General features: G+C 50.4%; 1 protein-coding gene across 1 annotated transcript; it reads left to right on the forward strand.

The window, feature by feature from the left end:
* The first annotated feature begins 49 nt into the window (after positions 1-49).
* CATSPER4 (cation channel sperm associated 4) lies at positions 50-12,253 on the forward strand. The gene is made up of 10 exons (XM_010355676.2): positions 50-288; positions 738-881; positions 2,734-2,835; positions 6,718-6,815; positions 6,989-7,109; positions 7,318-7,451; positions 9,221-9,395; positions 10,555-10,766; positions 11,080-11,245; positions 12,200-12,253. Exons 1-10 carry the CDS (start codon positions 76-78, stop codon positions 12,251-12,253), a joined length of 1,419 nt encoding a protein of 472 aa, XP_010353978.1. The 5' UTR covers positions 50-75.
* Positions 12,254-15,819: the final 3,566 nt, after the last annotated feature.

Here is a 15,819-nt window from a genome sequence, read left to right on the forward strand (position 1 = left end):
GTGATATAACCAGGAGGGGGAGTGAGACCACTTGGAGTGAAGATTCTTTGAGGAGAAAGAAGAGACTGAGCAACCATGAGGGATAATGAAAAGGCCTGGTGGCAGCAGTGGACCTCCCACACAGGCCTCATGGTGGGGGGCGGGACTCAGGAGGACCGTATGGGGTTTGGAGGGGGAGTAGCTGCACTGAGGGGCCGCCCCTCTCCCCTGCAGAGTACCATTCACGAGTCCTACGGTCGGCCAGAGGAGCAGGTGCTCATCAACCGCCGGGACATCATGAACAAAGCGGTAAGGATAGCTCCCGCGCCACAGTGGCCCCTCCTGCAGCTGTGCTCATGGGCAGCAGACCCTCGTGGTAACTCTGCCCCCTCTCCCATCTAAACGCCCCCAGAGGACCCTCCCTAGCACTGATCCCTGAGTGACTGCCCTTGATATGTTAGTAACTCTCTGGCAGTGCCCCCCATAGGAACCCTTATATAACGATCATCTTCACTATCAGAGAGCCCAAAGAGATTCTCTGGCAATGACTTCCACAAAAATCCCCCAATAGTAACCCACTTTTAGTGGCCATTTAAATAGTGACCTCTACACTGATGTCTCCATTCCATGATCCACTCTCAGGTGACTTTGCCCCTCTAGAGTGGGCCCCAGGGACCCCCATTCTCTAAGAGCAAACCTCCAGGCAGAGGCTTCCTATTGGTGACACCTGCCTGAAGGAAGGTCCTGCCCTCTCCCAGGACACCTGGGACATGCAGGAGTACATCACTCGCATGTACATCAAGCAGCTGCTCCGACACCCCGCCTTCCAACTGCTGCTGGCCCTGCTGCTGGTGATCAACGCTATCACCATCGCTCTCCGCACCAACTCCTACCTAGACCAGGTGGGACGCCAGCATGACCTCTGCCCCACTAACCCTAATGGGGGTCCTGGGGCGAGAACTCTCCTGGCCTCAGGTTCCTTATCTGTCTATGATGGTTGGATTGGGTGCTCTTCACGGGTCTGTCAGCTATGACCTTCTAGGAATCTGGAGATCAAGGAAGACTTCATGGTGGAGAGGGCTCTGCAGCCTGGCTTTGAGGAACGCATTGGATTTGTACAGGAAGGACAGGAGAAGAATGGTGTGAGGAGAGGGAGGCAAATGGGTGCCTTGTGGAGAAGGGGTATCCAGTTCTAACGAGCACTTACTAAAGGAGAATCACTCAGTGCCAGATACTGACTGTGCAGACTGCCAGGGTCCCAGGGATAATAAGCACAACTGGGTCCTGTCTCAGACACACAGAAACTGTCATTACAAGTGCCCAAGTAGCACCCAGAGTATATGGAGGCTCAACGAAGGCACTTGAACCTAATCTAGGGGATCAGAGCTGGCTTCCTGGAGAAAGTGACACTGGAGTTGAGAGTAAAAAGTAGGATGTGATCTCAGTCACTACAACAAAGAAACAGAAAAAAAGAGCATGTAGGAGTTGGCCAGGCAAAGAGAGGTGGGGGAGACTTTGGGGAAAAACAGCATATGAGAGACTTCTCTGTGTCCAACTTGAAGTTCAGTGTGACTTATCCTTGATGTTTTAATTTCTTTCTTTTTTTTTTTTTTTTAGAGACAAGGTCTCACTCTGTCACCCAGGCTCGTGTGCAGTGGCACCATCTTGGCTCAATGCAGCCTTGAACTCCTGGACTCGAGTGATCCTCCTGCCTCAGCCTTGCAAGTAGCTAGGACTACAGGCACGAGATACCACACCTGGCTAATTAAAAACTTTTTTTGAGCCAGGCGCAGTGCTTCACACCTGTAATCCCAACACTTTGGCAGGCTGAAGTGGGTGGATCACCTGAGGTCAGGAGTTCAAGACCAGCCTGGCCAACATGGTGAAACCCTGTCTCTATTAAAAATACAAAACTTAGCCGGGTGTTGTGGTGGGTGCTTATAATCTCAGCTACTTGAGAGGCTGAGGCAGGAGAATCGCTTGAACCCAGGAGGCGGAGTTTGCAGTGAGCTGAGATGTCACAAAACAAAAAAAGAAAGAAAAGAAAGAGAGGAGACATGGTGACTTGGGACTGCTAGGTGGAGTCGGGCACTATGGGGGCTGTTAGTGGGGTTGCAGCCATAAGGAAGCTGAAGGAGGAGTTTCGAGATTGAGAGAAAGTGAATTGGGCTCTGGGCAGACCCCAGTCACCCATCTACCAATTCATCCATCCAGGGTGCATGTCCTGGACCCATGAGTGGCAGGATACCCAGGAGTTTGGTCAGGCCTAACTTGGAGTATTTGGAGAGCTGGAATAGCAGGAGAGGTTAGGACAGATGGAGCTTGGTGTTCTCTACCCTCAGGGACCAGGTCTTTTCCTCCCAATCCTGGAGGCTGTTCTGCCTCTCCTACCTCCCTCTCCAAAATATCCCTATTCTAGAAGTTAGGGACAAAAGTCTGTAGTCAGAAAACCATCTTTATCAACTAGCTGTGCACACACAGGCACCACTCTGATTCCACTTCTGTAAGACGGGAAGAAAACCTACTTTGCAGGACAACAGTCATGGTAACATGAAGTGATATGTGATAGTCCCAGCACAGTGCCTGGCACGCACATGCAAAGTGTGTTTTAAAGGAAGTGACAAAGATGCTGAGGACCAAGAGCAGTAGTGATATGGGCCTTCCCTCCCCTACATACATCCTCTCCCTGCCGGCTTGCCCAGGCCCTGCTCCACTGACCTCTCTGCCCCTCTTTTTTCTCTGTCTTCCATGTAGAAACACTATGAGTTGTTCTCTACCATAGATGACATTGTGCTGACCATCCTTATGTGTGAAGTTCTCCTCGGCTGGCTCAATGGCTTCTGGATTTTCTGGAAGGTGAGATCTGGAGCCCTTTGCCCCTACTCTCCCCTGGGGACTGCACACTACCCAGTCTGCCCCTGTACTCCTGGCCCTACAAACTGAGGGTGTGAGTATGTGTGTGTGTATAGACAGAGTGTGTTAGTTCTGAGATGTGTATGACGCGGCAGAAAGTAACTGGTACTAGAAGTGCAGCCTGCCTGGGCTCCAATTCCAATCACCGCTCCAGCTTTCCCCAGCTCTGTAGTCTTGGACAAACCTGACTTCCTTATCTGAGAAATGGGGCTGAGAGCATCTACCTTAATTTACAGAGGTCAGCAGGGATCAGCACACTTTTTCTGTAATGGGCCGGATAAAAAAGATTTTAAGCTTCACGGCTGTACAGTCTCTGTTACAATGACTCACCTCTGCCATGGCAGCACAAAAGCAACCATGGACTGCACATAAATGAAGTGGGCATGGTTGTGTTCATGGACACCCAAATTGGAATTTCATGTAATTTCCACATGTTACAAAATCTGATTTTCCCTATTCACTTGCTTTACTCCTACTTACAGACTCGTTCAGATGTCTTCTCTTCCAGGAAGTCTTCCTGTCTCTCCCAGGATAGGTTAGGCGCTACTTTGTGTCTCCATGATGCTATGCACTTATTATTACTATTTTTTTTTCATGGAGTTAAAATTTACTGTTTATCCATCTCCCTTAGAATAGTCTGTGAGCCCAACAGGGCAGGCATCCTATATTCTCAGGAACTGATCTGGGTATGGCACACAACAGGAGCTACATACTGAATGGATCTACGGGTGGATCTGCAGACAGGCAGGCTTGTATCTCCTTGTGCATGTGAAGGTGCAGACTCAGTACGAGAGGCCAGCAGGACTTGTGCTTATTGGGTCCTCAATACATTTAAGAACTTTTTTTTCCCCATTAAATATAGTTTTCTTATTGGCTGCAGTGGCTCATGCCTGTAATCCCAACACTTTGGGAGGCCGAGGTAAGAAGATCACTTGAAGCTAGGAGTTTGAGACAGACTGGCCAACATGGTGAAACCTCGTTTCTACTAAAAATACAAAAACTTGCTGGGCATGGTGGCGGGCGCCTGTAATCCCAGCTACTTAGAGGCCGAGGCAGGAGAACCGCTTGATCCCAGGAGGCGGAGGTTGCAGTGAGCTGAGATTGCACCACTGCACTGCAGTCTGGGCGACAGAGTGAGATTCTGTTTCCAAAAAAAGTTTTCTTTTTGAATATTTAATGCAGATACGTGCTGGTCAAAACTATATTGAAAGGTACAGATAGAATTCTTGCTTCTCTTTTGTCCCCTCATCCCCTTTCTCCCACCACTATCCTTTCTAGGTAATGTTTTTATATTTGTAGTCTCTTTTTTATTGTCTTCGTCCATTTAGTGTTGCTATAAAGGAATACCTGAGGTTGAATCACTTATAAAGAAAGGAGTTGTATTTGACTCTCAGTTCTGCAGGCTGTGTGAGAAGCATGGTGCCAACATCTGCTTCTGGTGAGGGCTTCAGGCTGCTTCCACTCATGACAGAAGGTGAAGCATGTGCAGATCACATGGTGAGAGAGGAAACAAAAGACAGAGTGAGAGGGGAGATGCCGGGCTTTTTTTTTTTTTTTTTTTTTTTTTTTGAGACAGAGTCTTGCTCTGTCACCCAGGATGGAGGGCAGTGATGCAATCTCGGTTCACTGCAAGCCCCACCTCCCCGGGTTCACGCCATTCTCCTGCCTCAGCCTCCCAAGTAGCTGGAACTACAGGCGTCTGCCACCACGCCTGGCTAATTTTTTGTATTTTTAGTAGAAACGGGGTTTCACCATGTTAGTCAGGATGGTCTCAATCTCCTGACCTCGTGATCCGCCTACCTTGGCCTCCCAAAGTACTGGGATTACGGGCATGAGCCACCACACCTGGCCTGCGCCAGGCTCCTTTTAACAAGCAGCTCTTGAGAGAACTCACTAATTACCTTCAGGATGGCACCAAGCCATTCATGACCCAACCACCTCCCATTAGGTCCCACCTCTAACACTGAACATCAGATTTCAACATGAGATTTGGAGGGGATAAGCCTTCAAACTATAGCATCCACCCAGTATTTATTTTTACAATAATCAGCAAGTATGTATATACTCTCAGTCTTCCCTTTCCTAACAGTAACATAGCATAAACATTATTCTGCACTTTACTTTTGTCACTGAATGGATCCTGACAATCTTTCTATATCAGTGCATAGAGATCTTTCTCATTTTTCTTTCTTTCTTTTTTTTTTTTTTTTCTGTAGAGATGAGGTCTTGCTATGTTTTCCAGGCTGGTCTCAAACTCTTGGCCTCAAGCGATCCTCTTCCACCAGCCTCTCAGAGCACCAGGATTACAGGCAAGGGTCACCATACCTGGCCTCATTTTTATTTTTATAGCTACATAGTATTCTATTGACTTAACGAATTTAATGTGCCATCATTTACCCAATCAGTCTCTTCTGATCATTGGACACGTTGGTTTTCTTTTCCTTTTTTTTTTTTTTTTTTTTTTTTTTTGAGACAGAGTCTCACCCTTGTTGCCCAGGCTGGAGTACAATGACACCCATTTAGGCTCACTGCAGCCTCGACCTCTTGGGCTCAAGTGATCTTCCCACCTCAGCCCTGCAAGTAGCTGGGACTACAGGGGCACGTGCCAACACCCCTGGCTAATTTTTATATTTTTTTGTAGAGACAGGGTTTCACCATGTTGTCCAGGTTGGTCTGGAACTCCTGAGCTCAAGCAATCCTCCCGCCTCAGTCTCCCAAGGTGCTGGAATTACAGACTTGCACCACTGCACCTGGCATGTCGGTTCTTCTCAGCCGTATACAAATTGTCACTTTGTACCTTAACCAGAGTATCTGCGGATCAGATTTCTAGAAGTGTGATCCTTGTTCAGATTTTCCATACCTGTGAGTTTCCTCCTCCTCCCCACCTCATTCCTGTGTAAGTGCCTTATTGGACAAAGGGCTTGCAAACTGTGCCTGTCTTCCTGTCTTCCTTCCTTCCTTCCCTCCCTCCCTCCTTTCTCTTTCTTTTCTTTTCTTTCTTTCTTGCTTTCTTGCTTTCTTGCTCTCTCTCTCTCTCTCTCTCTCTCTCTCTCTCTCTTCCTTTCTTTCTTTGATTATCGCCCTGTCATCCAGGCTGGAATGCAGTGGTGCGATCTTGGCTCACTGTAACCTCCGCCTCCCAGGTTAAAGCAACTCTCCTGCCTCAGCCTCCCGAGTAGCTGGGACTACAGGCACGTGCCACCATGCCCAGATAATTTTTGTATTTTTAGTAGAGATGGAATTTTACCATGTTGGCCAGGCTGGTCTCCAACTGCTGACATCGTGATCACCTGCCTCAGACTCCCAAAGTGCTGGGATTACAGGGATGAACCACCGTGCCCGGCCCGCCTGTCTTCCTTTCTTGTGCTGTGAGAGCTATCTCACCTCAGAACTGGCTACTGAAGCAGTATTCCTTATGTTTTTACTAGTATCCATTTTCAGTTTATTATTAATTGTAGTGTGTGTCACCCAAAGACAGGAACAGCCAAGTGTTTTCAGGTTACCTAACTGTAGGGCAAGGCTGTTTTGCACATGCTTTAGCCAAGGCGGGCACTCAGCTTAGGGACCAGCTGTGTATCTGTAAGGGTCTTTGCTGTGTGTCTCTGAGACTGCATTTTGCTGTTGACACATGTATGGGACAGAGAGTACACGTGTGTTTTGTGGCATGTTTGGGGGGCGGCAGGGTAACAGCAGTGGATGGCAGCTGACTGGCCCTGCTCTGAGAGGGACATTGAGCACTCATCCTTGGGATGTGGGGAGGGCAGACCTAGGATGCCCCCACAGGCTGGGCCTGACAGACCCCACTGGGACTGGCCTACTCCCCAGGACGGCTGGAACATCCTCAACTTCATTATCGTCTTTATCTTGCTCTTGCGGTTCTTCATTAATGAAATCAATATCCCCTCCATCAACTATACTCTCAGGTGAGCTGGGAGCTCTGGAGAAATGAGGGGGACCTATCTGGAACCCAGGAATGAGATGGGGGGATAACGACCAGATGGAGATCAGCTTTACCTCTCTGGGCAGCTGGTGGGGGTAATGAGGAGGGAGGGGGCTGGGAAGGGCTTAGGAGCACCCCTGAGAGGCTCTGCCACAGGGCGCTTCGTCTGGTGCATGTGTGCATGGCGGTGGAGCCCCTGGCCCGGATCATCCGCGTCATCCTGCAGTCGGTGCCTGACATGGCCAATATCATGGTCCTCATCCTCTTCTTCATGCTGGTCAGTGCCTGCCCCCGCCCCCAGCTGTTTCCCTTCCCTGAATAGGGCCCTTGGGTCATTGCGAATAGAGGGGTATCTGGACGAGCAGAGAGGCCCCTGGGCCTGAATCCCTGTGATTTCCTTGGCAGCGTACATTTGCATGACATTCGCGTGTCCAATTTCCAGGTCCTTTGGTGAAGTCAGGGTGGGGCTCTGTTCTCTCTGACAGGTTTTTTCAGTGTTTGGGGTAACCCTCTTTGGTGCATTTGTGCCCAAGCATTTCCGGAACATACAGGTTGCGCTGTACACCCTCTTCATCTGCATCACCCAGGATGGCTGGGTGGACATCTACAGTGACTTCCAGTGAGTGCCGGTGGGACTTCCAGTCTCACCCCACCTATGGGGCAGGGAAGCCGGTAGGGTGTAAGGGCTCTCCCTGAGAGTGGGAGCTCCAGGGACTGGGATGAGGATGGCCCAGTGGAAGCAGGAGTTCCCAGGTCTTTAAACAGAGGAAAAGGAAATACCTGGGCTTGTGGTACCTGAAGCCTTGTCGCCCTTGAATCTCCATACTTCAGAGTCCCATTCCAACCCTTTCATGGGGACCTCTCCCATCACGCTAACCAGCTGGGTAGTCGGCCTTGGATAGGGGAGCAGGTCTGTAGTTATGCCTCAGGTTACAGAGCAACCTCCCAGCCCACCTTGGAGCCCACCAAACTGCCTGAACTCCTGGGAACTTCAGGTCTCATTTTATTCATTCTTAAACCCATTGCCCACATTCATTTTTGTGTTCTGTTTTTTAGCTCTTTTCCATTAAGTCTAAGCCCTATTTCTTTCCAGTTTACTCCAGAAAGCAGGACCCCCCCCCCTTAACTGATTTCTTTTTATCTTCTACATGTGAGTATAGAAGCCCAGTAGATAAAGGGCTTCTACAGTCATTCTCCATTATGACGTAGATAATGGATAAAAATCAGGCTGACTGGGGCCGGGCGTGGTGGCTCATGCCTGTAATCCCAGCACTTTGGGAGGCCGAGGCGGGTGGATCATGAGGCCAGGAGATCGAAACCATCCTGGCTAACACGGTGAAACCTCATCTCTACTAAAAATACAAAAAATTAGCCAGGCGTGGTGGCGGGCACCTGTAGTCCCAGCAACTCGGGAGGCTGAGGCAGGAGAATGGCATGAATCCAGGAGGCGGAGCTTGCAGTGAGCCCAGATCACTCCACTGCACTTCAGCCTGGGCAATAGAGCAAGACTGTCTAAAAAAAAAAAAATCAGGCTGGCTGGGCATGGTGGCTCACGCCTGTAATCCCAGCACTTTGGGAGGCTAAGGTGGGCAGATCACGAGGTCAGGAGATCAAGACCATCCTGGTTAACACAGTGAAACCGCATCTCTACTAAAAATACAAAAACAAAGTGCAGTGGCTCACACCTGTAATCCCAGCACTTTGGGAGGCTGAGGCTGGTGGATCACAAGGTCAGGAGTTCAAGACCAGCCTGGCCCAAAAGGTGAACCCCGTCTCTACTAAATATACAAAAATTAGCCAGGCGGGGGGGCACCTGTAATCCCAGCTACTCAGGAGGCTGAGGCAGGAGAATTGCTTGAACCTGGGAGGCGGAGGTTGCAGTGAGCCGATATCGCACCACTGCACTCCAGCCTGGGTGACAGAGTGAGACTCCGTTTCAAAAAAAGAAAAAATTAGCCGGGCGTGGTGGCGGGCACCTGTAGTCCCAGCTACCTGGGAGGCTGAGGTGGGAGAACTGCGTGAACCCGAGAGGTGGAGCTTGCAATGAGCCGAGATCGCGCCACTTCACTCCAGCCTGGGCAATAGAGCGAGACTCTGTCTCAAAAAAAAAAAAAAAGGAGTGTAGCTAATAGATTAAACTTAACAGTGTTGATGTGCATGTCCCCACCTTGCAGGGTTGGTTAGAGAATCAGCCCACTGTCTGGCAGCACAGCAGGTGCTTAGTAGAGAGTAGCTATTGAGACAGGAGTAGGGAATGGGATCTGCACAACAGCAGTGACACAGGCAGAAGTCCTAGCAGGCCTTGGGATGATTTTCCCATTTCATAGATAAGGAAACTCAGGCTTGAAGGGCCAGGGAAATGATGGGGCCCCTGCCTGCCATCTGCAGGACAGAGAAGAGGGAATATGCAATGGAGATTGGGGGTGCCATCTACTTTACCATCTTCATCACCATCGGTGCCTTCATTGGCATCAACCTGTTTGTCATCGTGGTGACCACCAACCTGGAGCAAATGATGAAGGCAGAAGAGCAGGGACAACAGCAACGAATTACCTTTAGTGAGGTGCGTGGGATAGGGAGGGCAGAAGGGAGGAAAAGGGGTGTGTATGAGAGCAGACTTGAACATATGTGCATGTATGTGTGTGCTTGCATAATCAAGGGCCTGGAGAAAGCCAAGTTGGAGGCCTGGAGGCAGCAGCCCCACATCTTGAGTGCCCACCCACCCACCAACTGGGGCTTCTGAGGGGTGTGGATTTTCTTTTTTTTTTTGAGACAGACTCTCGCTCTGTCGCCCAGGCTGGAGTGCAGTGGCGTGATCTCGGCTCACTGCAGCCTCTGCCTCCCGGGTTTATGCCATTTACTGCCTCAGCCTCCCGAGTAGCTGGGACTACAGGCGCCCGCCACCTCGCCCGGCTAGTTTTTTGTATTTTTTTAGTAGAGACGGGGTTTCACCATGTTCACCAGGATGGTCTCGATCTCCTGACCTCGTGATCCGCCCGTCTCGACCTCCCAAAGTGCTGGGATTACAGGCTTGAGCCACAGCACCTGGCAAAATTTTTTGTGTTTTTAGTAGAGACAGGGTTTCACTGTGTTAGCCAGGATGGTCCCGATCTCCTGACCTCGTGATCTGCCCGTGGATTTTCTAGATGTTAGATTTCTATGGCAACTCAAAACTGAGCAGCTGGGTGACCTTGGGGCATTTACCCATCTAAGCCTTAATTTTTTTCTTCTGTAAAATGGGAATAATAATAGTACTTAACTCATAGGGTTATTTTATGAGGGTTCATGGGTAAATGAACACTGCTTGGTGCATAGTAAGCACTCAATAAATGTTAGCTACCATATTATTCACTCAGGGTAGTACTTCCACAAGGTTGGGGAAAGGAGTGGAGTACTTCTAAAAGAGTGGAGTGCTGGAGGTCTGGGCTTGAGGGTAGGCAGGGCTTTATAAATTTGCTGGGTAGGGTTTATCAGGGTTGAAATCTAGGGCAGGGCTAAATTTTGAAAAGTGGTGAGAATTTTTAAAGAAGTGGGGAAAGGGCATGTGCATTTAAAGTTGGGTTCCTCCAGCAAGGCAGTAAGGCTAAGACTGGTGAGAGCTGAAATGAGGGCCTTAGAACCCTGGGATCCTAAGAGACTCATCCTGAAGCCAAGCAGGAAAGGAGTGCCGGGGGCGCGCCTGCCTGAGCTGTCCTGACCCCTCTCCATCTCCCGATTCCCAGACAGGCGCAGAGGAAGAGGAGGAGAATGACCAGCTGCCACTGGTGCACTGTGTGGTCGCCCGCTCGGAGAAATCTGGTTTCCTCCAGGAACCCCTTGTGGGAGGCCCCCTGTCCAACCTCTCAGAAAACACGTGTGACAACTTTTGCTTGGTGCTTGAGGCAATACAGGAGAACCTGAGGCAGTACAAGGAGATCAGAGATGAACTCAACATGTAGGGGAGGGTACTGGGGGTGCCCCCAAGTCATGTGAGTCAAGGCTGGGTGGAGTGTCGGAGTCTTTTGGCCTCACACCCTCACCATTTTAGAAGGCAGACTCTGGGCCCTAGAGAGGTCCCCCACCCTATTGGTGGAGGAGCTGGAATCCAGACTCTGAGTTCCTCCCATCTCACATAAGGGCATAGCTCCGCCTGGGTCTCTGTCAGGGCTGTGTGGGAGAGCGAAGCGGGGGTGACGCCAGGGAAGAGGTGGGAGGGCTGCTTCCCTCCCCTGCAGCCTTCTGAAAGGCACTCACTGCTCCACCCCCAGGATTGTGGAGGAGGTGCGTGCAATCCGCTTCAACCAGGAGCAGGAGGCAGAGGTGTTGCAAAGGCAGTCTTCGACGAGCAGATCATTGGAGACTACGTCATCCAAGGACATCCGCCAGATGTCTCAACACCGAGACTTGCTCAGTGCGCTCGTTAACATGGAAAAGGTGTGCCTTCCTTCTCCTACCCAATCAGTACTCGCCCTGACACTCCACGCAGGTGCAAATGCCCAGCCGGGCCTCTGGACCATTTGTCAAAGTTTCTGTCTATTCCAAGATCTGGTCCCCCTCACCACCACCACCCCACATTTTTTTTCCTTTTTTCTTTTCTTTTCTTTTTTTGTTTTTGAGATGGAATCTCACTCCATCGCCCAGGCTGGAATGCAGTGGCGTGATCTCGGTTCACTGCAATCTCTGCCGCCTGGGTTCAAGCGATTCTCCTGCCTCAGCCTCCCAAGTAGCTGGGATTACAGGCACCTGCCATGGCACCTGGCTAATTTTTGTAGTTTTAGTAGAGACAGGGTTTCACCATCTTGACCAGGCTGGTCTTGAACTCCTGACCTCATGATCCACCCTCCTCGGCCTCCCAAAGTGCTAGGATTACAAGCGTGAGCCACCGCGACTGGCTGTCTGCCTCTTAAATTTCCACCTACCCCAACTGTCACTGCCTATCTGGTTAGGTTCTGTACTTTCCTTCTTGGAGTGACTCCACCCTTCCAGCCAGTTTCATCTCTAGCACCTTCAAACCTACCCTTTCTTAGTGTGTGTAGCGCGAGCCAGCTCAGTGCCTGCCTAGTGGCAGACACTTAGGCTGTAAGTATACTGTGGGCACAGGACCCCAGGATCCTATCTAAGGTGCATAAAACTAGCTGCCTCCAGAGCTCCTGGAGAGAAAAAGGCACCACCCATGTTACTTAGTTTCTTTTTCTACCTCGACACCATCTGCGTGGGATACACCCTGGGCTCCCAAACTCAGAGGGGATACTAGGTAGGCTCAAGTTAGACCTATGAAGAACTTCCTGGGAGGCCTGACTGAGGAAGCTGGTGAGACTGGAGGAGGTGAGTAACGGAGTCTGCCATATCAGGGGAGGGGGATTAACAAGAAGACCTCTTGGTTTGCAGGTTCATGACTCTAGCTCACAAATACTCCTTCAAAAACGCAAGAACAGCCATTGAGAGGCCAGGATGGGAGCCAAGGGGCCTGCACACACACGCCCAGCCGCTGCGTCTTCCTGTGTCCTTAGTGTGGCTTGGCAGAGCCTGGCCAGAGCCCATCCTCTCCCTTACACCTGGGCAGAGGCCAGGGGCTGTGAAGGTGGCAGCACCTGCAGGGCTGGTGCCTGTGAGCCCCAGGTCCAGAGGAGCCAGGACAGAGAAGGATGCTGGATGATGAGAGTGGGAACCCTAGCAGCAAGGATGAGCACAGAAGGGGGTGCTGGCCAACGCAGCCAGGATTTGACCTAAAGATGGGGATCCCTGGCCCCCTGCTCTTGCCCAGAGCTGGTGGGGGGCCTCAGTGGGCCCTAGCACCAAGAAGAGAAAGGCAAGGCCGGTAGGGCCAGACATCTGTGTGTTGACAATAAAGTTTTGTGTTGGAATCAATGTCTCTGACTGGTGGATCGCCAACTCCTTGGGGTACTTGCCTGGGTCTGATAGGGAAGACAGATTATGCCCCTCAAAATCCCATTTCCCTGGTGGGAGAGTCACAGACTGCCCTGAAGAGCCTCCAGTCTAATGGGAGGGAGAACTGCACCCCTAAAAATTTCTGACTTAATTGTAGAGATATAACCTTTGCCCTCAGGGTCCTAAGTTTTACGGACGAAAGTCTGGTCCTCTGGGAGGGAGCCCCTGTCTGATGAAGGAGATGGCCCTACCTGCTCTCTCCCTGTCAGAAGATGGAGACTGGTCCTCACTCTAGGGAGCCCTTGTTTGATGGGATCACCAATGACCAAGTCACACAAGTACAGGCAGCTCCATCCCAGGGCAATGGAGAGTGATTGGTTAAAGTGTGGGACCTGGCAGCTTCCTGGAGGAGAGGAGGATTTTGTGGATCAGGTGAATGAAGTCTGACAGGGAACTTAGGACCCGTGAAGCCCATCTGGGATCTTCATACTCAAGGCCTTTGAGAGCCTCAGCAGGTATGCAATCTGGGGACAGTCAGAAAACTGTGGCAATTACGGGCAATAGAAAGAGCTGCCTTAGAAGACAGAAAACCTGGGTTCTGGTCCTTCAGTGGGTCACTTGGCCTTGTTTTCCCCATCTGTGCAATTGGGAGAGGGTGAGATTGATCTCCATCTCTAAAATCAAATAATACCCTCTTATCCCAGGAAGTGGAAGACCAATGGGATCAGCTATGTCCCTGGGATGCAAGTGTTGGGGGATAGCCTAGAAGGCCTGGACATCTGCCTGCTGTTCAGCGAAGCCTGACACTTAGGGGCCATGGTGATATCCAACAGTTGGAATGGGAGTCCCTAGAAGTCCACTGATTGCAGCTGATGGGAAACCCCACCCCCCATCCTCCTCCCATCAGCATTGGTTCCAACTCTGAAAAGCCACTCAGCAGGCAGATAAGAGGCAGCACCAGAGCCAGCAGTGCCTTACTGTCTTGGAGCCGTTAATCTATTCCCCTGTTCAAGCCAGGACTTCTTCCCGGCACCCTCCAGGACCATCAGCAGCACAGATAAGGCACCCAGAGGCTTTTGCTGCTGCTGTTGCTACTTACTGGGGATGGCGCCCTTAACCTGCCTGGTGAGTATCTACACAATCTTTACACCCATCCTTCTCTGGGGGCTCTCTCAGCCCCTCTTCTTGCTGGCCAGAGAGGGAAGAAGGTGGCAGATCAGATGGTGTCTTCAGGAGAAGCTAACAGTTTGAGCATGGCTATCCTTTACCCCTAATTGTCTGAAAGGTTTGAGCATCAGTGAGCTTAGAGGCAGGAGCATGGCAGGATGACCTCCATGGAGCTCCTGGCCTTGACCATCTATCTCTTCCAGGATGCTATTTTGTCTATGTACTCCCTTCATCTTGTTCGTTATCTCATCGTCTCTGCCTTTGTCTTTCCCATCCTGGCCAACCTAATAGCCTGGAGTGTCAGCAGGCTAGTTCCTTCCCAAACTGGCCTGGAACTGAGGACCTAGGAAGTCATGCTCCCTTCCCCTTCCCTACTGCAGCAAAGAGCAACTACCACTCCCCATGCCTTACTGAGCCTGAGTTAGGAGTGCAGCCCTGGATTCTGAGCTCCTAGGACAGTATGGGGGAAGATATTGGGAGGTGGCTGGAAATTGTGGGTCTCATCACGCCTATGGTCTCACCTGATGGGTTTCCCATCAGCTACAATCAGTGGACCTCTGGGGACTCCTATGAATCCATAACTTTTACCAGGGATAGGAGCATCCTTGGCAAACTGTCCAGGAAGCAGACACCAATTCTGATGAGAGGAGCAGCAGGGCATAATCATTCCCAATAGCAGGTCTACTCATTGAGTAGTTACTAGGTGCTGAACACGGTGCTGAGTGCTTCACACACAGTATTTCATCCTCATGACCATCAGTGAAGTAGGCAGTACTGTTATCCCTGTTTCACAATTGAGGAAACTGAGGCGCAGAGACATGAAGTGATTTCTATGTTCCCCCTGTCCCTGTGGGGCACTTATTCTCCATTACAAAACTGAGATGCTAACCCAGGTCTGACTCCAGAGCCCAGGTCACACTTCTCAAGGGAGCTTCTCTGGGCAGGAAACCTCAATATCAGAAAGATGTCAATCCACACTGAATCTATAATTGCAGGGCACCTCCAATCACAGTTCCAATAGGTTGCTTGCAGAAATTGTTAAGCTGATCCTAACATATGTAAGGAAGAACAAAAGGCCAAGGACAGTCAAGATATTTTTTTTTTTTTTTTTTTTTGAGATGGAGTTTTGTTCTTGTTGCCCAGGGTGGAGTGCAATGGCGCGATCTTGGCTCACTGCAATTTCCGCCTCCCAGGTTCAAGCAATTCTTCTGCCTCAGCCTCCCGAGTAGCTGGGAGCACAGGCATGTGCCACCATGCTCAGCTAATTTTTTGTATTTAATAGAGACGGGGGTTTCACCATGTTGGTCAGGTTGGTCTCGAACTCCTGACCTCAAGTGATCCACCCACCTCGGCTTCCCAAAGTGGTGGCATTACAGGCGTGAGCCACCGTGCACGGCCTGTCAAGATAATTTTGAAGCCCGAGATGGGAGACTCACCCTACCAAATATTGAGGCTTACTATAAAGTAACAGTAAGATAATGTGGTACTGGTTGGGGAAAATATGGACTTTTCCATAAGGGACAGGGATAATTGATTAACTACATGGAAAAAACAAAGTCAGATTCAGTGGAAACATCCCTCTCTGCAAATAAAAACTTGAGACCCCTATAGCAAGACATATAGGTTCAGTTCAAACTAGATCTTTGTTGCAAACGGACCTCACAGATGACTAGAGTTTAGAATGCTCCTCCACATTGAGCCAGGTCCTCATTATGCTGAGAGGAACATGAAGGCCGAGGGAGAGGTGAGACCTTTCCCAGAGTCACCCAGCAAGCCAGTAATAGAGCCAGGTCTAGAGCCTATGTCCCCCCACCCTTTCCAAGCATCCTTGCCAGTTCCCCTGCCCTGTTGCAATCCCTTAGCTCTGCACAAGTCTAGAAGAAAGTGGGTGTGGGACCAGGCAAGGTGGCTCATGCTTACAATCCCAGCACTTTTAGAGGCCAAGGCAGGAG

Source organism: Rhinopithecus roxellana, chromosome 12, assembly GCF_007565055.1.
Source record: "Rhinopithecus roxellana isolate Shanxi Qingling chromosome 12, ASM756505v1, whole genome shotgun sequence".
Classification (NCBI taxonomy): Eukaryota; Metazoa; Chordata; class Mammalia; order Primates; family Cercopithecidae; genus Rhinopithecus; species Rhinopithecus roxellana.